We start from the raw sequence: 23,778 nt of genomic DNA on the forward strand, positions 1-23,778 counted from the left end.
TACTTTAGTTTCTCCCTTACATTTAAAAGTTTAAAACTATTAGCCACATTATATCCATTATTCATTCCCATTATAACCAATAAAAGTTATAACTTATCATTATAAATTGAGCTTAGCTTAATGATAATCAACATCCATTCTTGACATAATTTAAGTTTGTTGGATGGATGACTCAAAATTGGAGGAGAAAATGAAATTGTACGAATTTGAAGTTGTTTTACACTTTGTTGATGTCATATTTTGGTAAAATTACCAAAATAGAATCTCATGCATTCAGATTAGCCTTTACTCTTGTTGTCTCGCTCTCTCAAGCTCCTCTTTTTCTCGATTTTATTTCTTTGTTGCACTCTCAAACTCTCACCGTCTTGCTCTCTTTACTATCTCAACCTCCTCTTTCTCTTGATTTCCTCTCTTTCTTACTCTCTCATACTCTCGCTCTTCGCTCTTTTCTATCTTGTTCCACTATAGTTGAAGTTCTGAGCGACATTTCAATGGTCAGTGATGACACTTCTATAACATTATTTGACTACAGATGGAGAAAGGAAAAAGGGAGAATGGGCGGCACAAATGGAAGAAGGCAAAAAGAAAACCAATAGTAGATTTATAACTTTGGCTCGTGATGACGAAAATAAAAGGGCAAATTTTTTCAATTTTAAAAAATTGGGCAAAAACCATTTTGGGGGTCTAAGAATAGTCTTTTAATCAATTATCTCTAATTTCTTCCTAGCATGGATGACAATTCAAAATATATCAACCTCAATACAGTAGTAGTTGATATTAACAAATCTCATAATTCAACTAATGTTTTGTACAATTCTTAGAAATTGAATATTCAAATCTTCAATGTGTTGAACTAGAGAAACTAATTTATGACAATATTTTATATTAGAAAATATGTCATCTCAAAGAAAAACAAGATGTACAATAAAATCAAGTCAATAATTAGAAAGATATAAAAATAAAATGTCAATAATGTAAATATAATATAAATAATAGACATGTTAATGTTAATGGGTTAAAAATCATAAAATATTTTATTTACTGATTTAAATTTTTTGTTTTTATAATTTTTCTAATATCCATCCAAATCCATATTTTACGGATGTTTTGATCGAAATTTTGGTAAAATATTTCTATCCGTACGGATATTTTAAACAATGTAACATTGAAGCTACTGCCCAGCTTGAAGGGCTCGCAAGAAAGCCAAGCGGAGTTTCAAAACTTGCAGAAGGAAAACGAAGAGCGTTCATAAAATACTCACAAAGGTACGAATGGATTGTAATGTAACCGCTTTGTTCTGTGCTTTGCGGTATGTTCTATGTGTTTGTGGTGCTGTTCTTTGCTTATCATCTATGAGTTTGACACACTCTTCTACGACCTGGTCTGGTCAAAATAGTTGAAATGTAAAACATGCAAAACATTATAAAATTTTGTAACCCAAGACCCATTCTTCCTCAATTTTCCTGCCCTTTCTTTCTTTCTTTTGTTGATTCAAGTTTAACCATCATCTGCTTTCACTTTGTAATTGTATTGTATACTATTATCTTCCCAACCCCTTTCCCTCTTTTTTCTTTCCGGGGATGGTTATGATTGACATCAACAACTCCATCACGGTATTTTGTTCTTTCGTTTGTGTGTTTTCTGTAATTTTTAGGGATTGAATTGAGTGGATTTTGAATCTATGGGCTTTGTGTTCCATTAGAGCTTTTGTTGAATTTGTTGTCTGCTTTTCAGTTCATGATTTTGTTGAATTTGTTTCAGGCAGTCATTGTGGCTGTAATTGAGCTGGTTCCTGCCCTTTTTGAGGTTACTGTTGAGAAATGAATCGAGTGTTTTAAAAAAAGGAAGTTCAAATATTTTGTTCCTGAAACTTTTTCATAAACTTGCTATCAAAGCATGGTTGCATTTCCTTTATTTCATGAAATTGATTGGCTTTCAAATTTGTTATTGTCCTTGGAAGTTAGCAAGACTTCATATTCATCCTCAATTTGTACCATCATTTAAATTTTAAAGAAATAGTTTATAATTCAAAAATAGGATGAACAAAATTAAACAGAGTTCAATGGATAAGGATAAAGCACCAATTACCTTCCTTAAGTTTGAAAGTTCAATTCTCACCTCACATGTTTTGAACTTTGAAAAAAGAAATTTCAATCCAAATATTGTTATTAATTCTTCTAAATTCGTGTTCTATTATTTACAATAGAAATTTGCTTGATCATTCAGCTATTCAAAGATCTTTTCTAACATCTTGTCATGTTCTTTATTTAAGGAACCGTTCATCCGTGATGCCAAATATCAGGCTTCCAGAGAAACAGATCTTGAGAAGGGAACTCAAGTTCTGCAGAGCAATTCTGACTTTGGAATGGATGAGTTCAATAAGCAGGTGTACTCATTAAGTAATTTCATTTGATTTTCTTTACTTCTCTCCCTCTTTGCGCACTAGTAGGATTTAGTTTTGTTCTTTACTCAAGAATACAGTCGTTCTTGTAGTTTCTTTTACCTACTTTTCCTTCTCTTCTTTGAATTCAGATTCAAGAGGCTGAGATACAAGTGGATAAGCTTTCTGGACTTCTTATTAACTTGAAGGTACATACAGTCACTTCATTTCATAAATCTCTGAATTTGAATGAACTCAATTGCTGTCAAACTTCTGCAGACTTTATTGAAAGAAGTTAATGAGGAATCTAAATCTGCTACAAACACATCGGAGATAAAAGGTAAATCTTTCTTCTAAACTTATGTCGAGTGGCTAAAGAAAAATGAAATGTAATTTATTTTTTGAAGTTCTTAACTGAATGTGGAAGCTTTAACCAACCAACTGAGCATGTAGCCTATGCAAACCACTTTTGCAGAGGTTCCACATTCCACAGTACTCCATAATGAGATACTTTCATCAATTGCGATTACCTTTTCTTACTTCCGAGCATATATTTCAATCTTAGTGCCAAATTACATGATCTGCTGGCTCTAAGGGTTCTTGTTATTCCAGCTATTAAGAAGCGGATGGAAAAGTATATTGATGATGTGGGAAAGAACGCGTGTAATGTCAGAGGGAAGCTGCAAGTTATAACTATAGATGTAATTCTGGACTTGCATCAAGATTTTCCAAATTTATTTTCCTTTATTTTTCATTTTGTTGGAGTTTTCACTTAGATTTGAAGAGCAGTTGCATATTGATGAACTTTTCCTCTCTCCAGAACATATTCCATAGGCAGATGCCTGGATGTCAGAAGGGAACTGCCTGTGACAGAGAAAGAATGAACATGACAAAGTTGGCCCAAAAAACTTTAATCTTGAATGATTTTTTTGAATGATAATGTTCCTTATTGTAGAGTTTGTTTTCTTAATGGCAGTGTTTTGACAAAAAAGATTCAGGAACTGTTGATGGAATTTGAGGTATCATGAATTTCTTCTTGATATAATTAAGTTTACCATAACCCATCAACTTAAGCTTCTGGGTTGATCAGCGATTTACATAGTATTTGTTTGGGTCTTTCCACAAATTTTCAAGCTCACAAGTGAGAGGGAAAAGGGAATGTTACAGTATTGATATAGTTTTTGGTTTGACTGGTCATTTGACACTTTTTGTTATCATCGATATCATTGTTTACCTTCTCTCATTCTCGTATCATGTTTCAGGCCCTTCGTCAAACAATTCAGGATTGTGAAGTTGTGGAAAGACAAGTGACTACAGGTTCAAATGTTTCAATAACTAGATTGTCAAAATTTCTAGTCATAATTGGTTGTATGCTGAAATGTCATGATTATCCTTTTACTTCCCCCGCTATTGATTTCAGAGGCTAACTAATTTTCTGTTTTGAACTTTGTCATGATGTAACTTTATTTAGTTACGGGTACAAGACCAGATGAGATGGTAAGCTAAACTTTCAAATATAAACTTGAAATTTAAGAACAAACTGAAATATTATTGTTGCTGACCAAAATCTAAATGACCATACTAGGTCATTGATCACCTTATAGAAACTGGAAACAGCAAGCAAATATTCCCGACTACATTTGAACAAATGGGACGAGGAAAGGTACATGTGATCGAACGTTAATACAGTTGCACTTTGATCTCTTTTACATTAGAAAGTACATAGCCTTACAGTTTAAACTTTCAAAACAGTGTCTGCATTCTTTATGTTTCTTTGACATCCTTGCTACTTGATAGATGGACAAAATACACTTTTGGTCTTGGTGTTTGAAGATTGACTTCTATTTGACCTCAAGTTTAAAAAATTGTCTATTTGTCCCTAATCTCATAGAAATGGTTCTGAAAGTTCTCTGAAAGTTAGATGACAAACGAAAAGATGATTTGATAGTTAACTTGTTAACTAGATCGGTCAACATTGGAAAATTATTCTAACTTTTTTAGCTTACTGGATATTTCTCTCTTTCTTCCCCTACTTTAGACCCTTATCAATAAGTCACTCTTCTAGTCACACATAGGATACTAGCTAGGGATAAGATAGATTAATTTTCCAACAAATTAGAAAAATCATGTCAACAAGCTTAGGAAGTTCATTGCGAAATAATCTTTCCATTAATCAACTAACGGTGCAGGGCCTTTTATAACTATTTCCTAAAGTTCAAAGGCTAAACTATTAGTTATTTAAACTATTAAACAAAATAGAAATCAAAGTCAAGAACCAAAAGTGTATTTCACACTTGATTGATTAATTAAGTATGACCATTCCTAATTTTTTTTTCCTCTGTACATCGACACAGGTCACAAGTACTATGGAAGAAGAGATTCAAGAGCGACTTGATGCCGTTAAGGAATTTGAGAAAAGATTCTTGGAATTGTATCAGGTATGTATTTTCACCTTGAGCATAATGTAAGATTCTCAGTCATCTGATACATTTCTCATTTTTTTGGTCAGCTTTACCTGAAAACAACCGTTTTAGTGGAGGGCCATGCTAAAATTTTGGATAAAATGGAAAATCAGGTTGGTTCCTATTCCTCCCTTCGTTTCTCCCAACTCTTAATATGGAATCTCATCCAGGTTAACAAGATAAGCGATCATAAATGCTGACATGTCCTTGAAATGGATGTGCGTTGCCATTATTGTCCTTCCATAGTCTATAAATACTGTAAATACCTTTTTTTGCTCTTCTTTTCTGGCCATTTGTACCTTGGCCATTTGCTACCTCAATTTCTGAGAACTAGAACCTTTTATTTATTATTATTATTGTTTTTCATAGTTGTTATTAAATTGGTAGTTGTTTTGAAACTTGAACTACTTGTGGACATAGGTAACGGATGCAGTCAACCGCATTAAAAAATTCGATGAGAACCAGAAGATACAGAAATTACAGAATATGTCAAAAAACTGGATGATCTACTACATGTTGTTCATGGTGGTAATAATACTCATAAACGTGCTCGCAAGCCAAGAAAGAAGTAACTGATGGAAATGATACCAGAAAGTGAAGTCAGTTTAATTGCTAAAAGACTGTTGTTGGCTTGAACAGATATCAGCTTCCTCACCTTACAAATTTTATTTATATATATATATATATATATATTTAGTTTATAACCTCAATACAGAGAAGTAAAGCCAGAATGTGATTTGTGTTTGAACTTAGATTTATGTGGGTGTTTTACACGTGATTTTGTGATTAGAAAATAGTCGAATGCGATTAGAAAATATTTGAACTTTGTTGTCAAATAGTACCTAAAGATTTCTCTATTTAGACTTCTTCCAAAACTTGGTGAGAGATATGATTTTGTGGGGTATGGGAAATTATGTTATGTTAATAAAAATCTGTGTTTTGTTGGGTCCATGTTTGGAAAAATCAAAGGATGTAAGATAAATGAATTATTCATATAATTGTCAATTCACTTTGAAATAGAATCCATGTTATTTAATATAATGATGGAGTATAAACTGGATGACAATTTTATAATTTTGTTTTATTTTGACTTAGGCTTGTCTGTGTTGGAAATACTCGTGTTTTTTTTTCCTTCCCCCCACCTCCCTCTTTTTTTTATAAAAAATTATTTTTATTCCATCGAAAAATATAATATAGTTTTGAGTTTAGGTGATAAGTTTAATTGGTCCCTCTTTTTTTCCTTTTTGAGAATGCATCTATCTAAATCATTCATTTAAGAACATATGATATCAATTGTCTACTGATTATTTATTTTAAAATGCAAAATAATAATAATAAATAAGTTAGACATGACTGAAAATCTTTGGAATATAAATTTTTATGAATGGGTTAAGGTCTGGTTGATGGCATTAACTCATTCATCTTTGGCAACATCCGCCATTGCTTTCTTAAAAGACAATGGATCCTCGATCCCATCATTCAAAATGACGTTATGGGCTTCAGTCAAACCCATGTAGCGATTTGGTGGGTTCATAACCCTCCCACTACGTCGAGGCAGTCCCAACTCTTAAGCTGGTTGACTAGATGTATCAACCTCAACAACTCTTGTTGATCTGTCAGGCAAAACGATCTTACTCCGTGGCTTATGATCTCATATGTGGTCTTCTTTCACGAAGATAACATTTGTAGAAACAAACACTTTGTTCTCACTCGGATCATAGAAGTATCCACCTCTCGTTTCCTTAGGGTAGCCTATAAAGAGGCAAACCTTTGAACGCGGTTCCAACTTCTTTGGGTTAGTCACGAGCACATGTGTCGGACAACCCTAAATCCTAAAGTAGCGTAAACTACCTTTACGGTCTCTCCACAACTCAAAAGGTGTCTTAGAAACACTTTTAGAGGGAACGTTGTTCAGGATATAACACGCAGTCTCCACTGCAAAACCCCAAAACGAGTCTGGAAGATGAGCATAACTCATCATAGACCGAACCATGTCCAACAAGGTTGTGTTTCTCATTTTTGATACACCATTCTATTGAGGTATACCAGGGGCCGAGAATTGGGACACAATCCCATGTTCTATCATATAGTTCTGAAATTAGAGGTCCATATACTCTCCACCACAATCAAATCGTAGTGTTTTTATCTTCTTACCTAACAAGTTTTCAACTTCAGCCTTATACTCCTTGAACTTGTCAAGGGCTTCAGACTTACGTTGCATTAGGTAGAGATACCCGTATCTTGAATAATCATCTATGAAAGAGATGAAATATTCATACCCACCTCGAGCTCTAATATTCATTGGACCACAGAGGCTTGAATGTACAAACCCCAAGCCTTCCTTGGCTCTGTAACCTTTTCCAGTAAAAGGTCGTTTGGTCATCTTGCCTTCGAGGCATGATTCACATATCGACAAGGAGTATTCTTCTAAACTCTTTAGAAGTCCACTTTTCACCAATTTTTCAATCCTATTGAGGTTGATGTGACCTAACCTTAAATGTCAAAGATGGGCGTTTTCCTTAGGAGAAACATTTGGTCTTTTAGCTGTTGTTGCCGTACTAAACATTTTAGTGTTAAACAAGGCTTTTATGACTAATGGTCTTAGTACATATAAGTTACTTTCCATTGAACCATAACCAATCTCTATTCCATTCTTGAAAATAAACATATTATTCTCAGAAAATGAGACTGTATACCCTTGTTTAATAAGACAAGAAACCGAGATCAAGTTCCTCTTAATATGAGGAACTACGAAAACATTATCCAGTAATAGATAATGTTTCTTGTCAACAAATAACTTCAGCCTGCCTACAACAATAGCTGAAACAACCTCACTAGTACCGACTTGTAGAGTAATCTCTCCCTGTGGCAACGTTTGCCAAGAACTGAATCCTTGGTAAGAGGAACTGACATGATAGGTAGCACCTGAATCAATGATCCAGACATAATCATCATTCTTTACCAAACACGTCTCTAAGACCAATAAATTAGATTTACTGTCTTTCCTTCTCTTTTGAAGAGTAGTGGGATCAGTGTTAGAACAACTTACACTACTGGTTTCGTCATCCATCCCTTTGTGCTCGACAAGTAAGAACTGACGTTCAAACATATCTTGCAATGAGTCCATGATCTCTTGTGCAATGACCATGTTTTCAACCCTTTTGGCCAAAACAACAGGTATGTTAGCCAAAATGTGAAGTCGGGCCGATAAATTAGCCTTCATCCATACCTCATATGCATTGCGAATACTTCGTGGTGCATCAAGGGTCGAGACTTGAGGACACTCCTCAACTATGGAAAATTCAAGGTCGTTTTCCACAAAATACGTTTTACATGATTCTTTCCACTGTATGTAATTGGTCATATTAAAAGCACTAAACGGAAATACTAACGAGTTGCAGAAAAGAAAAACACATTGACTTACTTTAGGTTTTAAGCAAATACCCGTTGTAAAACAAACAACATCCAATAAGGTTTTAGCAAAACTAATATGAACCCCGTGTGACATCTAGTTTCGCAATGACGCTTCAAAGGTTTAGGACAAAAGCCGCTGAAGGGAGGTCAATTATCCCTCCTCTGAATTGAGAAGTTCTCAACCAGCCATTAATACCAGAACAACTCTTGCTCCTATAACGACTAGCCATAATTGATTTGGTCAAGACGCCATTAACTTATTTAACAATCTCTCGTAAGTATGACCCGTCATTTTAGGTCCTAGAGATCCACCCCAAACAGCCAATCTGAAGGAAAAAAATTCAATCAGAGCAAAACCTAAAGCGACCCTATCCATTTCTGGAGTTCACCTTGATCTTGACCAACTGCACAAAATCTTTCCGAAGGGGGGCGCTCCCAGGGCGCCATGAGAGAGTACAGAATGATCTCACGGTGTGAACTAATGACAGAGACCATAAGACGTGTTGACACACACTCTTCATCCACTTACTATAAACACTCTCTTCGTCCACCTTGATATTGACTCATGCAAACACCATCCGAAGGGGGATGCTCCCAGGGCACCACGAGGCCAAGCATGAATCTCACAGTGTGAACATACAGAGAGAAACATAATTGGAATCATAGACATATTAGATACATCTCATTCTCCCATTGAGTATTTTATAATCTAGGGTTTAATTTATTTAGAAAAAAAATACGGCTAAGGATTTTAACTAAGTGACTTTTAGGTTTGCCCAAGAGTAACTTTTACCTTGGTTAATTAAACAACTTTTTGATCATCATCCATTAAACTGACCAAATTATCGCATGCTTGTTGAAAATCTATCTAATTCACCTTTCCAGGTAGATTCCCAGGTAAAGGTGATCCGTTTTCGTTAGCTTAAGAACCACAACCTAGATAGAACCCGTCTTAGACAAAAGGTCCCTTATAGATAGATTTAAAACAAATTAATCTTTTACGCCAATCAATTTAATCCTATTAAACCGATTTTAAAAGATTAATCTAGGTTACTAAACTCTTTAGAACCATTTGAACTTAGGTCTATCTCAATCCAATTTTAAAACCCTTTTAAAAAACTTGAGTTCACTCTAAGTCCGCATGCAACTCTTTCTTATCGATTTTAGTTCTAATTTCCTTTATAACACTTATAAATGGAACCAACCAAAACCACAATGCTAAGCTAACACATACAAGGCATTCATAATGATTATAAATAGCCTAAGTGTCATGCTCAATGCATTGTTCATTCATTGCTACTTTTTTTATATAATGCTTATACAAAACAACAACAGAAAAAGCATAACATGCTTCCATTCACCCTTAGACTATAACACTTATAATAAAAGGATGATGCATGATAATGCTCACACATGCAAAATATAACTCTTATATTTCATGATGCATATGCATGCTTTCATGTAATTTCTTCATGCTAAATTATAACATTTATAATACATGATGCATGAATAATTGCACAGCCTAAGGTGGGTTTTTAAACTATATGTCAAACATTTTGCCATATAAACACCATACATCACATGTATAATAAACAAATGTTTATGAACCGGGTAAAATTGCCTCAAATCCACAAAAATAAAGCTAATTATTACAAAACCAAGGAGTCTCTGATTCAAACAGGTGAACCATGTCTTGAACCGTCCGGGCAAAACAAATCGTCTCCAACCATCATGTACCAAACTCTCCGCGATCATATACATAAAAGAACAAACAATTCGCTCTATCGTTTACCAATGCTCCCAGAGCTAAACGATCATTTAGCAACGATCATGTACCTTTTACTAAGCGATAAAGGTGGAGGTACGCGATCGCCTAGCGTGCTCTGCACAACGTCAGCCTTACGCGTGTTGGGGTTAATGCCCTAAACTCTCGTGTCCTATAGTTTGTAAACAGTTTGTATGAATGCTTGTGATGTATAATATATGATATTTTACTTCACTTCTTGATTTTGCTTAGTTAATTATTTTATTTGCTTTACCACAAACCAATAAACCTAAAATTCCTAGTTATCTAGATGTAACTTAAGCATGTATGTGGTGACATACAAGTGGATCATGTCTTAAGTGATAACCAAAATGGTCTGTAGTATATGGATATAGGAGGGAAACCTTATCCTGGTAATGCTACGGATGCGACCCACTTTGTAAAATAATTATAAGTGTTGTGACTTGCTACAGATGGTCTAATCCTGATCATTTATATGGGGACATGCGAGCGGAGGCGTCCTATACAAAGAGTTTGTATAAGACCTGACCACGAAGTGTTAACGTCTTGTTATATAACGTCGTTCATGACAGAGACTTCACTTCACTAAGATGACCATAGGTAATATGACCTCAATCCTGAGTGAGTTGGGAACTTCTGACATTGAGAGCGGTACTTTGATTTGCATGGGCATGAGTGACCAGGTTACTGACTCAAACCTACTACTTTGGGGATTCGTCTGATTTTGGAGTTAGGAACTCAGCTACACAAGATGGAATTCACTCATTCCTCGAAGCAAGGGCAAGTAGATAGATAGCTCCCTTAAGTAATGATTCTAGGGCTTGAACGATATGGCGCCACACACCTTCTCTTGGTCCAAGAGGTGTTCACACATAGTTGGACTATGTTGTATTGTTCATTAGAGGAATCAGTGGTACTTAAAAAGTGTGATGTAACTACAGGGGCAAAACAGTACATTGGCCCAGCTATACTTACAAGCATCTATGAAGGGTCATAGTATTCATGATTGGTTATATCTAATGGACACAAAAATATATTTGTGGTAAGAAGAGTTTAGTTGTTGGTCTTTAGTGGAATGCCTGACAGTTAACAGATGGTGGATCTTGTGGCTAAAGAATTTAGTCAGTTATTCACGTACCATTGAAGCTTCGAGCCACAAGTCTATAAGGTCCCCTTAGTAGCTTGGATAAAGTTGAGAATCAATTTTTGGGTCAGTTTGAAATGTTCAAATTGACAAAAGGGAGTTCGATTATATATGATATAATTGAACTGGTTAATTATGTATGATATAATTGACTAAATGTATGAGATACATTATTTTGGAGGAAATTAGATATAAATATAATTTATATCAAGTAGAGGAGAAATTACTACAGTAGATATGTGATATCAAACAATAGGTTAAGAATATAATATATTATATTCATTATTTAATTAATTAGGCGGTTATGAGATAATTGGCCGAGAATTTCTTCGGAATTGTACGAAAGTGGGAAGATCAAATTCGGTTCTTGTAACTGAAGAATAAAATGAAAATTGTTTTCATTTTGTAAAATACGCAAGAAAAATCGCTCACGGTGTGAATCCATACAATCGCTTAACGTTGAGAGCCTATACGATAGTGTCCATCGTCCTAAACGATCGCACACCCGCGCACTAAACGATCGCCCGCAATTTCTAAACGATCGCTTACCTTTTCTAAACGGTCGCTTAGTGCGCCGAGCGGACCTAAACGATCGTTTACCATTTGCTAGATGATCGCTTAACAAAACCTACACGATCGTGTAGTTTTTCCTAAACGACAAGCACCCAACTATACGATAGTCTTCTACTATCTCCCACTTGCTTGTTCGTACTACACGATTGTATTTTCCTCCTCCCTCTACCAATTCCATCAAAGTCCACCCTTTGGATTCTCACTTCGAGAATACCGAGGGCTTTAAGTGGTGGTATCGTCCCCGATTGCTGTTGGTTTGTGCGCTGTCGGTCATGTAGACGACCGTGGTGCTATTAGGCGTCTGTTTGTTGGGCGATAAGGAGCGTAGAGGAGTTCGCTTCCGTTGGACTGAGTTCGAGTGAATATTGAATTCAACTGGTACGTTTACTTAGTCTTTTGTATATTTTTTTTTGTTAAAGCATGCTTATAATTAGTGTTATAATGCATATCTATTTGTTAGAATGTATGTGTGGCAATTCTGTCACAATTAAATCAGAAAGATCCACTTCCGCTCATGAACACTCTTGTTTAAGAGTTATTTCAATGCGGTCATGTAAACGACTACGATGCGATAAAGCACCATCGCCTACACGATCGCCTAGCGCGCCCTTTTACTAAATGATAAGCATCACATGCTCCCACTACGATCGTCTACCTCTAGCATCTACGTGATCGGGTAACCAATGCTACGCGATAGAGTAAATGATTTAACCCATCGTTTAGCATTAGCTAAACAATCATTTAGTAAATACTACACTCGCTTAGATAAATCCCAACGATCGTTTACCTTAGGCTATACGATATGGCCTACTCTTGTTCTTCTTCCTCGTTTAGAATCACATCTCCATGCTTCGAAACTTCATTATGAACGACTTGACTAACTCAAACTATTTGAATTACAAACTCGATTGAAAGTTAATTACGCCCAAAAAACATAGGGGTCCTTACAAATTAACACTTTGTAATTGAAGAAATCTTTAAACAAAGACAATTAAACCCGAAAACATTCATCAACTCCATCCACAAAAGCACTTAACAATTAAACAAAAATGCAGAAAACCCACCAAGGCTGTAATAGAAGTTCAAAACAGAATTGAAATTTGGAATATCAGAACAACCTGGCTTTGATACCAATTGAAAGAAATCGAATAAGAGGATTTCCATGAGCAGCGGAAGGATAATTCTAAATTAAAATTGTATATGAACTTTACAATTACAATCACAAATAGAAACATATGGTTATGCATTAAATATAGAAATTACAACATGCTATACAAAAAAACAAGGACAAGAATCTACACACTTTTGTGGACTCATCTTCAAGCTCCTTGATCACGAACGCTTGATCACAGCAACATAGAGACACACGAATGCTCGTCCAACATGACCGCTACACTGTATGATCACCACGCACTCGAACTAAACGATCGCTTAGGTCACGAACAGCCCGAACACCAAGAATAGCCTCCACAGAACCTCGACAGTGTCGAGTTGAGTATGACACCACCAAGAAGGTTACCTTGGTATTCTCGGTGTGAGAATCTAAAGGGTGGGCTCTGTGGATTTGGATTGAGGCAGAAAACGGGAGGAACCACAATTGTTTAAACGATTGAGCAAGTGAGAGATGGAACAACCTATCGTATAGGTTGATGCCCAATCGTTTAGGAAAAGCTAAGGGATCGTCTAGGAAAAACTATGAGATCGTTTAGCTCATCGCTTAGCTAAGTGTTTATCGCCTACTAACACTCCACGATCGTTTATCTAACTCCAAGCTATCGCTTAGTTAATCCAATTTACTTGACAATTTCTCCGTGAGTTTTTTCCGAGATTGGAAATCTCAAAACAATAATTTCTCAACCTTACTAAAATTAGAAAAACATTTTTCCTTTATCTCACGGTTACCATGAAACCACCAATAACCTCTCGCTCAATTGGTTATTAGAGAAAAAGAGATAATTATCCAATAATTAATAATATTATAAATATAAATGATAACTAACTTACCATAATATATTTATAACCTATAGTTTTAATATTTCATCTCATGAAACATATAAATCATAGCTTTTTTTCTATTCCATGGCATTTAATGTAAATGAGATCTCATTTACATTAATCCTCCACTAAATGTATCTCATACATCATACCAATCATATCATATATAATTAAATTACCTCTAATCAATTTAAACATTTCAAATCAACACCAAGTACTGATCCTCAACTCATCCATTGAGCTATCAAGGGGACCTTATGAACCTGTAGCTCGAAGCTCCAACGGTACGTGAATAATTGACTAAACTCTTTAGTCATGGGATCCGCCATCCATTAACTGCCAGACACTTCACTAAAGATCGACAGCTGGACTCTTCTTACTACAGATATAATATGTGTCCATCTTAACCAATCAATAGTGCGACAACCCTTCACAGATCACTCGTAAGTACAGCTCGACCAATAACCGTTATGCCTCTATAGTTACATCTAACTCCTTAAGTACTACTGATCCTCTAATGAACATAAGTCATAATCCTACTATGAATGAGTCCTCTCTTCCAAAGAGAAGTTGTAGCCACTATGTTCAATCCTCAGAATCAGCCCTTGAGGAAGTAATCTCTCTACTTATCCCTGCTTCGGGAAAGGAGTGAATTCCATTTTGTGTATTGAGTTCCCAGCTCCCAAATCAAACAAGTTCCCAAAAAGGTAAGCATGTTGAGTTTGCAGTCTGGCCACTCTCGCCCATACTAATCAAAGGACCGCCCTCAAAGGCAGAAGTTCCCAAAACACTCAGGATTGAGGTTATGTCACCTATGGTCGTTTAGGTGAGATGTAAGTCTCTAGTATTAATGGCGTTATATACAGATTCTAGTCATCTCGTGGTCCGGTCTTATGCAAACTCTTTGTATAGGACACCCCCGCTTGCATGTCTCCGCATGAATGGTCAGGATCTACCATCTGTAGTAGTTTACAACACTTGCAAACCTCTACAAAGCGGGTCGTATCCGTAATGTCACCACGACTAGGTATCCCACCTTAATCCTTATACTACAGACCTATATAGGTTATCACTAAGGCACGATCCACTTGAGTATCGCATATACATGCTTAATTTTACATAAGATAACCATGGAGCTTTGTTTATTGGATATAAGTAAATGCCAGAATGAAATAAAAATTATTTTATTCATAAAACAATGTGTACCATTACAAACAACGAGACTCTGGGAGAATTAGGACACTAGTCCCAATAGTTTGTTTTAAACAGGTATTTGCTTAAAACCTAATGTAGGTCGATGTATTTTTCTTTTCAGAAACTCGTTAGTATTTTCGTTTAGTATTTTTTAATATGACCGATTACATACAGTGGAAAGAATCGTATAAAACGTATTTCGTGGCAAACGACCTCGAATTTGTCATGGTTGAGGAATGTCCTCAAGTCCTGACCCTTGATGCACCGCAAAGTGTTCGTAATGCATATAAGGTTTTGATGAAGGCTAATTCATTGGCTCGACTTCACATTTTGGCTAACATACCTGATGTTTTGGCCAAAAGGGTTGAGAACATGGTCATTGCCTGCGAGATCATGGACTCGTTGTAAGATATGTTTGAACGTCAGTTCTTACTTGTCGAGCACAAAGGGATGGATGACGAAACTAGTATTGTCAGTTATTCTGACACTGATCCCACTACTCTTCAAAAGAGGATGAAAGACAGTAAATCTGATTTATTGATCTTGGAGACGTGTTTGGAAGAGAATGATGATTCTGCGTGGATCCTTGATTCAGGTGCTACCAATCATGTCAGTTTCTCTTACCAAGGATTCAGTTCCTGGCAAACGTTGCCACATGGAGAGATGACTCTACGAGTCGGTACTGGTGAGGTTGTTTCAGCTATTGCTGTAGGTAGGCTGAAGTTATTTTTTGACAAGAAATGTTAGCTATTATTGGGTAATGTTTTCGTAGTTCCCCATATTAAGAGGAACTGAATCTCAGTTTCTTGTCTTATTAAACAAGGGTATACCATCTTCTTTTATGAGAATAAAATGTTTATTTTTAAGAATGGAACGGAAATTGGTTATGATTCAATAGAAAGTAACTTATATGTACCAAGGTCATTAGTCATAAAAGCCTTGTTTAACACTGAAATGTTCAGTACGGCAACAACAGCTAAAAGACCTCCTAAGGAAAATGCTCATCTTTGGCATTTAAGGTTAGGTCATATCAACCTCAATAGGATTGAGAAGTTGGTGAAAAGTGGACTTCTAAAGATTTTAGAAGAAAACTCTTTGCTGGTATGTGAATCATGCATTGAAGGCAAGATGACCAAACGACCTTTTACTGGAAAAGGTTACAGAGCCAATGAAGCCTTGGAGCTTGTACATTCAGACCTCTATGGTCCGATGAATGTTAGAGCTCGGAGTGGGTATGAATATTTCATCTCTTTCATAGATGATTATTCAAGATATGGGTATTTCTACCTAATGCAACATAAATCTGAAGCCCTTGACAAGTGCAAAGAGTATAAGGCTAAAGTTGAAAACTTGTTAGGTAAGAAGATAAAAACACTACGATCTGATCGTGATGGAGAGTATATGGACCTACAATTCCAAAACTATATGATAGAACATGGGATTGCATCCCAACTCTCGACCCCTGGTACACCTTAGTAGAATGATGTATCAGAAAGGAGAAACATAACCTTTTTGGACATGGTTCGATCTATGATGAGTTATGCTCATCTTCCAGACTCGTTTTGGGGTTTTGCAATGGAGACTGCATGCTATATCTTGTCCAACATGAAGGAACGCTTGTAGAATAGTACCCATGAGCGAAAGCAGATCTTTTCGATTCATTATGACAGAATTTCCATACATACATTCTAACATACAGATATGCATTGAAAGCACTAATTATTGGCATGCTTTAAAAGATAAATACAAAATATCGAGAGAACGTACTAGTTGAAGACTTTCTTCAATAGAACTTGGTCCAATGTGAACGAACTCCTCTCGTTCCTACTCGTCCAACATGCAATCACCTAGCACCACCATGGTCGTCTACACGAATAGCAGCACACGAACAAAAGGCAACGGGGATGACACCACCACTCAAAGCCCTCAGTATTCTCAGAGTGAGAATCCAAAGGGTGGACTTTGATGGAATTGGTAGAGGGGAATAGGAAAAGCAATCGTGTACTACGAACAAGCAAGTGGGAGAAAGGGGAAGACTATCGTATAGTCGGGTGCTTGGTCGTTTAGGTCGGGGTACACGATCGTGTAGTAAATGCTAAGCGATCGTCTATCAAAAGATAAGTGATTGTTTAGTTACACTTGGCGCACTAAGCAATCGTCTAGCAAAGGTAAGTGATCGTTTAGATAATCGCGAGCGATCATTTAGAAAACACGGGTGTTCGATCATTTAGTAAGCGGGCACTATCATATAGGCTCTTAACAACTAAGCGATACAAGGCTTTCACACTGTGAGCGAATTAGCGTATTTTTGCTTGTGTCTTGCAAAAATGAAAACTATTTTCATTTTATTCTTCAATTACTAGAACTGAATTCAACTTCCCACTTTCGCACGATACTGGAGAAATTCTCGGCCAATTATCTCATAACCGCCTAATTAATTAAATAATGAATATAATCATATTATATTTTTAACTTATTATTTGATATCACATATCTACTATAGTAATTTCTCCTCTACTTGATATAAATTATATTTACATCTAATTTCCTCCGAAATAATGTATCTCATTCATTTAGTCAATTATATTATATATAATTAACCAGTTCAATTATATCATATATAATCGAACTCCCTTTTGTCAATTTGAACATTTCAAACTGACCAAAAAACTGATTCTCAGCTTTATCTAAACTACTAAGGGGACTTTATGATACGTGAATAGCTGACTAAACTCTTTAGCCACGAGATCCACCATCCGTTAACTGCCAGACATTCCACTAAAGACTGTCAGCTGAACTCTTCTTACCACAGATATATTTTTGTGTCCATCGGATATAACCAATCATGAGTACGATAACCCTTCACAAATGCTCATAAGTACAGCTGGGCCAATTTACCATTTTGCCCCTGTAATTACATCTCACTTCTTAAGTACCACTGATTCCTCTAATGAACAATACAACATAGTCCAACTATGTGTGAACACCTCTCGGGCCATGAGAAGGTGTGTGGCGCCACATCGTTCAAGCCCTGGAATCAGCTCTTAAAAGAGCCAAGGAGTGAATTCCATCTTGTGTAGCTGAGTTCATAGTTCCCAAATCAGACAAATACCCAAAGTGGTAGGTTTGAGTTGGCAGCTTGGCCACCCGCACCCACACAAATCAAAGAACCGTCCTCAATGACAGAAGTTCTCAACTTACTCAAGATTGAGTTATGTTACCTATGGTCATTCTAGTGAAGTGAAGTCTCTGTCATGAACGGTGTTATATAACAAGACGTTAACACTTCGTGGTCAGGTCTTATACAAACTCTTTGTATAGAACGTTCCCACTCACATGTCCCCTACACGAATGTTTAGGATCAGACCATCTGTTACAAGCTAAAACACTTGTAACTCTTCCACAAAGTGGGTCGTATCCGTAGCGTTACTAGGATAATGTTTCCCTTTTATATCCATATACTACAGACCATTTTGGTTATCACTTAAGACATGATCCATTTGTATGTCACCACATAAATGCTTAAGTTACATAAAGACAACCAGAGATTTTAGTTTATTGGTTTATGGTAAAGCAAATAAAAACATTCAGATGAGCAAAATCAAGAAGTGAAGTAAATATCATATATTATACATTTAAAGCATTCGTACAAACTGTTTACAAACTACAGGACACGCGACTTTAGGACATCAACCCCAACAATCTCCCACTTATTCTAAAGCGAAGTAAGGTGTACAAAATAAAGTACAAAACAACAAACTAGGGCATAAAAGTCCAGTACAAGAAAATCTCCCACTTGCCCTAGTCCAGCCGCGGGTAGTCCTGTAGACCCATGCTCTGAAGGTGACCCTCAAACACTGTAGCCGTGATAGCCTTCATAAATGGGTCAGCAATATTGTGCTCCGAAGCGATATTCATGATGATCACGTCCTTTTGATGTACTATCTCATGGATCAGATGATACTTTCACTCTATGCACCCCTGCTTAGTGCTTCGCCACACTACAACTTCTCCGTTAAGAGTAAAGACTGACCCTGACATAGATTTGCGAGAGTCCTTATCAGTCTGAAAATCAGAATCCATATATCTAGTAAGGATCAAATCCCTAGATCCATACACAAGCATGTTGTCCCTCGTTCTCTGAAGATACTTGAGGATGTTCTTCACTACTGTCCAGTGACCCTAGTCTGGGTTAGATTGATACCTACTGACTATGCCCACAGCATATCAGATGTTTAGTCGAGTATAGAGCATCGCGTACATAAAACTGCCAATGATAGATGCATATGGGACCTATCTCATTTCCTCAACCTCTTGAGGCATCTTAGGACACATGTCTTGGGACAAAGTGACTCCATGCCTGAATGGTAGTAGGCTCCTTTTGGAGTCCTGCGTCGAGTACTTGAGCAACATCTTTTCAATGTACGATGCCTGAGCCAGTGCTAGGACTTTGTTCTTACGATCCCGAAAGATCTGTATACCTAGAACAAACTGAGCCTCTCCCAAATCTTTCATTTGGAATTGGGTCGCTAGCCAGTTCTTAGCTGCAGTCAGTAGACCTACATCATTCCCAATGAGTAGTATATCGTCTACATACAACACTAAAAAAACTACTGAAGCGTTGACGATCTTCTTGTAGACACAAGGTTTATCAACGTTCTAGTCAAAGCCATACGATTTAATCGCAGTATCAAACCGTATGTTCCAAGATCTAGATGCCTGTTTCAGCCCATAAATGGACCGATTCAGTTTGTAAACTTTTTGCTCTTAACCCTGTGCTATGAATCCCTTAGGTTGCACCATATAAATGGTCTCCTCAAGATTGTCATTCAGAAAGGCCGTCTTGACGTCTATTTGCCAGATCTCATAATTATAATAAGCTGCAATTGACAGGAGGATGTAGATCAACTTTAACATGGCAACAGGCGAGAAAGTCTCCTCATAGTCGACTCCCTCTACCTAGGTATAACCCTTTACCACAAGTCGAGTCTTGAAGGTTTGCACCTTCCCATAAGCACACCATTTGCGCTTATAGATCCATTTACAACCTATAGGTCTTACCCCATCAGGTTGATCTACAAGATTCCATACTGAGTTGAAGTACATCGACTCCATCTCGAGATCCATGGCTTTGACCCATTCATCCCGATCTACATCCTCCATTACCTTCTGATAAGACAACGGATCATCAACATCACCATCTGCTACCATAGTAAGGATTTTCGTGAAACCCAGATAATGAACAAGCAGGTTCACAACCCTCCCACTACGTCGAGGTTCTCTCAACTCTAGAGGTAGAACCGACCTACTAGATGAATTATCATCAACAACTCTTGCTGATGAAGTAGGTTCTTCAACAACCCTTGTTGAAGTTTCAGTAGTTTCGTTAGAAAACTCACGCAACACGACTTTACTACGTGGACTGTGCTCCCTAATATGATCCTCCTCTAGAAAAGTAGCGTTCGTGGAAACAAACACCCTATTTTCTGATGGATCATAAAAACAACCCCCTCGTATACCTTTTAGGTAGCCTACAAAGAGGCATAACCTCGATCGTGGTTCCAACTTTTTGGGATTTGCCTCAAGCACATGTGTAGCGCAACCCAAAATGTGGAAGTGACGTAAACTAGCTTTACGCCCGTTCCACAACTCTAGAGGTGTTCTCCCAACACTCTTGGAAGGAACACAGTTGAGTATGTATACTGTAGTCTCTACTGCGAAATCCCAAAACGAGTCCGGTAAGGAAGCGTAACTCATCATCGAACGAACCATGTCCAACAAGGTTCTATTTATCCTTTCCTCTACACCATTATGCTGAGGTGTACCTGATGCTGAGAGTTGGAAAACGATTCCATGTTCTATCAAATAGTATTGGAATGCAGAGTCCAAAAACTCTCCACTTCGATCTGATCAAAGTGTTTTAATCCGTCTATCCAATGCATTTTCAACTTCAGCCTTGAACTTGAACTTTTCAAAGTATTCAGACTTTCGTTGCATTAGATAAACATACTCATACCTAAAGTAATCATCAATAAAACTGATAAAATACTCATAGCCACCTCGGGCTCGCACATTCATAGGACCACAAAGGTCAGAATGTACTAACTCAAGAGGCCCTTTGGCTCGATAACCTTTTCCAATAAAAATTCTTTATTATATATAGTAATGAATGGACATTTCATGAAGCATGACACATAGGTTAAATTTATAAATGTTATAAATACCTAGTTATGCATGACAATGTATATGGGTTTTAATTGTTTCGTTTATAAGAGTTATAAAGGAAATTAGAACTAAAATCTATAAGAAAGACATGCATGCGAACTTAGGCTTGAATCATGGATCTAAAAGTGTTTTAAAACTTGGTGGAGATAGACCTAAGATCACGGTTCTAATGAAAGATTAAAAGTATAGAAAATCTATCTATAAGAGACCTTTTGTCTAAGGCAGGTTCTATCTAGCCTGAGATATTTAAGGTAACTGAAACGGAACACCCCTACCTGCGAACCTACCAGGAAAGGTGAATTAGAAAAATTTGATGCATGCATGCAAATTTGAGGACAGTTCATTAAAGAGTTTAATGTGACTACTTGAACTTGTTTAATTTCAAAGACAAGAGTTGTTTTTGAGCAAATTAAACTGACTTAGATTAAAATCAGTAGCTGGATGGTCTAAGTTAATGAACCCCTAGGTAGAACATTCAGTGGGAGGTACTTGGGGTATCTGATACTTTATTTAAACCTCTTCGTGTTTCAAACTCTCTTTTGAATATCATATGAACAGCATACTTAAAACTCAAATTAAATGTAGTTTAAATACTTATTGATTCTGAAGTATTCCATTGCGTGATATTTCATTCCTTTAACATCCACATTACGAAAATACATTCACATAGGTATATCTAAAGAATCACCGTGGGAACACAATTTAGAAGTTTGAAAACAATTTTAACATGATGCACATAAGTTCTCAAGTCACACTCAGGTCATAAATATTTTCTAACTGGTGTTCCATAAGTGAAGACCATAATTCCATAACAAATGCTCTAATTAACATCTCCATGATTGACATTTCAAATAAATCTAAAACTTGTAATCCAAATATCGAAGCATTTCTCAAGGCCACCCATATTTGAAGTTTTTTAAAAATATTTTGAACCTTTATCAATAACCACTGATCGACCACAATTTAATGTTCTATGAATCCAAGCTTAAACCCATCCCATGACCATTTTTCATTCTTTCTCTAATTACCTCCTTATAACTTGATGTACTTTTTATAAACAACTATTCATTCCTACCTATTTATGGTTTCACTTATAACTGGTTGGAAATGACTTTTGAATTTAGGTTCATAGTAAAAGTTAAAAGAAATAGGAGAATGTCCTCCCACATTGTAGAATTAAGCAATGTCTTAAAGGTATAAATACCAAAGTATGCTAGAGATAACTCAAAAGTGTAATGGTGGTAGAAATATAACCCTTTCACCACACATACGCGTCGTCGGTTGGATGGATGAGTTTGGGTAATTGTGCTTGCAACACATGCTTTATTATTGTGAATGTTTTCTTCCCATTTCTTCTTCAACCCGAGCGGTTTTTTATGCTTCTTCCTTTCTATTTTCCTTCGTCTGTTCTGAGATTTATTTTCTCTTTATTTCAATCCATCTTTTGGCAAGTACACGCTTGAATTTGGATGTTGTACTAACCTTGGGAGCAACCGACTTAGAATCGGTACCGAAATCGTGCCATAATAGGGCAATGATTCTTCTACGGCACAACAACTCTTCGACATCTGTTTTTATTTTTATTTTCTTACATAACATTATCCTACAATTTCCTTTAACTCTTCTTTTCTCTTATTCCTCTCCGACGAAACTTGTTATTTTCTTCTGTTTCAATATATAATCTTCATATACTTTTCATCTAACCACGTAATTTCTCCCTCTCTTTTAAAGCATTTGTACTTCTAAAGCTATCAAGTCTTTCACATCACACTTTTATATCATTGATGAATATTTTATTTTATTTTCACTATTCATCTTCTTCTTTCTTTCTATCATCCATGAACATTTGTTCATTTCCTTCTTTTTACTGTTAATTCTTCCTCAAAGAAACTAAACATTCACTAATGGGAGTTATTATTCTCCTCTTTTCCTTTAAAATCTCCATACCAAACATGAATGCATAAAATAAAGAACCTATAAATGTTTTAGAGCAAAACAGAAGGAAACTCATACTTATTTCTCTTGAAAATGGCTTACCGGGTTTGAATTCCAACAAATTTTCGGTGAGTTCTGATGAGTTTCCTGCTAGTTCTCCCCATCTCATTCTCTATATCTTTCCTCTATCCCTTTGTTTCCCTTCTCTTTGAACTCCCCCTCTCTCTTTTTCCTTTTCTTCAGCTTCATTCTCTTTTCCCCACCTTCCATCCATTCCCTTTTTTTTTCTTTTCTTTTGTGTGGCTTTTATGAAGCCACAATTTTCTCACTTTTCTTATAAATAATAATTACAAGAACCAAAAACTTCTTCAATAAGCTTTCTTTATTTGTTTTTTTTTTCTTTTTCTTTTTTCCAAATGCACTTTCTCCTTCTAGAATTTCTATTTCATTTAATTTCAACTTTTTCTTCGAACAAGACTTTTCAAATCAAACATTCAAAATGATTTTTTTTTTCAAATTCTAGAAGGGTTTGATTTGGTGTCCAAAATCTCATGTATCTTGTAGTTTGTAAATACAAATCATATATTTAATAAAATAACTGCATTAATTCAATCCAATAAATTAAGATCCAATATTATTTCGTGTAACTTAAAACATGTATGTGGTTGAC

General features: G+C 36.2%; 1 protein-coding gene across 4 annotated transcripts; it reads left to right on the forward strand.

The window, feature by feature from the left end:
• Positions 1-1,120: 1,120 nt before the first annotated feature.
• On the forward strand, positions 1,121-5,552 carry LOC120087885 (syntaxin-132-like). Of its 4 annotated transcripts, none has more exons than XM_090305599.1 (14): positions 1,177-1,265; positions 1,762-1,806; positions 2,273-2,386; positions 2,533-2,589; positions 2,660-2,720; positions 2,993-3,081; positions 3,201-3,274; positions 3,357-3,399; positions 3,643-3,697; positions 3,852-3,877; positions 3,966-4,043; positions 4,735-4,818; positions 4,890-4,955; positions 5,263-5,552. In XM_090305599.1, the coding sequence occupies exons 3-14, from the start codon at positions 2,366-2,368 to the stop codon at positions 5,416-5,418; spliced, it is 810 nt and encodes a 269-aa protein (XP_090161725.1). In that variant the 5' UTR covers positions 1,177-1,265; positions 1,762-1,806; positions 2,273-2,365; the 3' UTR covers positions 5,419-5,552. The 4 variants fall into 4 exon arrangements, with proteins under 4 accessions (XP_038900818.1, XP_090161725.1, XP_038900817.1 ...); XM_039044888.2 differs by lacking the exon at positions 1,177-1,265 and adding an exon at positions 1,450-1,613; XM_039044890.2 differs by lacking the exon at positions 1,762-1,806 and having other exon boundaries at positions 1,121-1,265.
• Positions 5,553-23,778: the final 18,226 nt, after the last annotated feature.

This window comes from Benincasa hispida, chromosome 10 (genome assembly GCF_027475165.1).
Source record: "Benincasa hispida cultivar pf3 chromosome 10, pf3_genome.v1.1, whole genome shotgun sequence".
Classification (NCBI taxonomy): domain Eukaryota; kingdom Viridiplantae; phylum Streptophyta; class Magnoliopsida; order Cucurbitales; family Cucurbitaceae; genus Benincasa; species Benincasa hispida.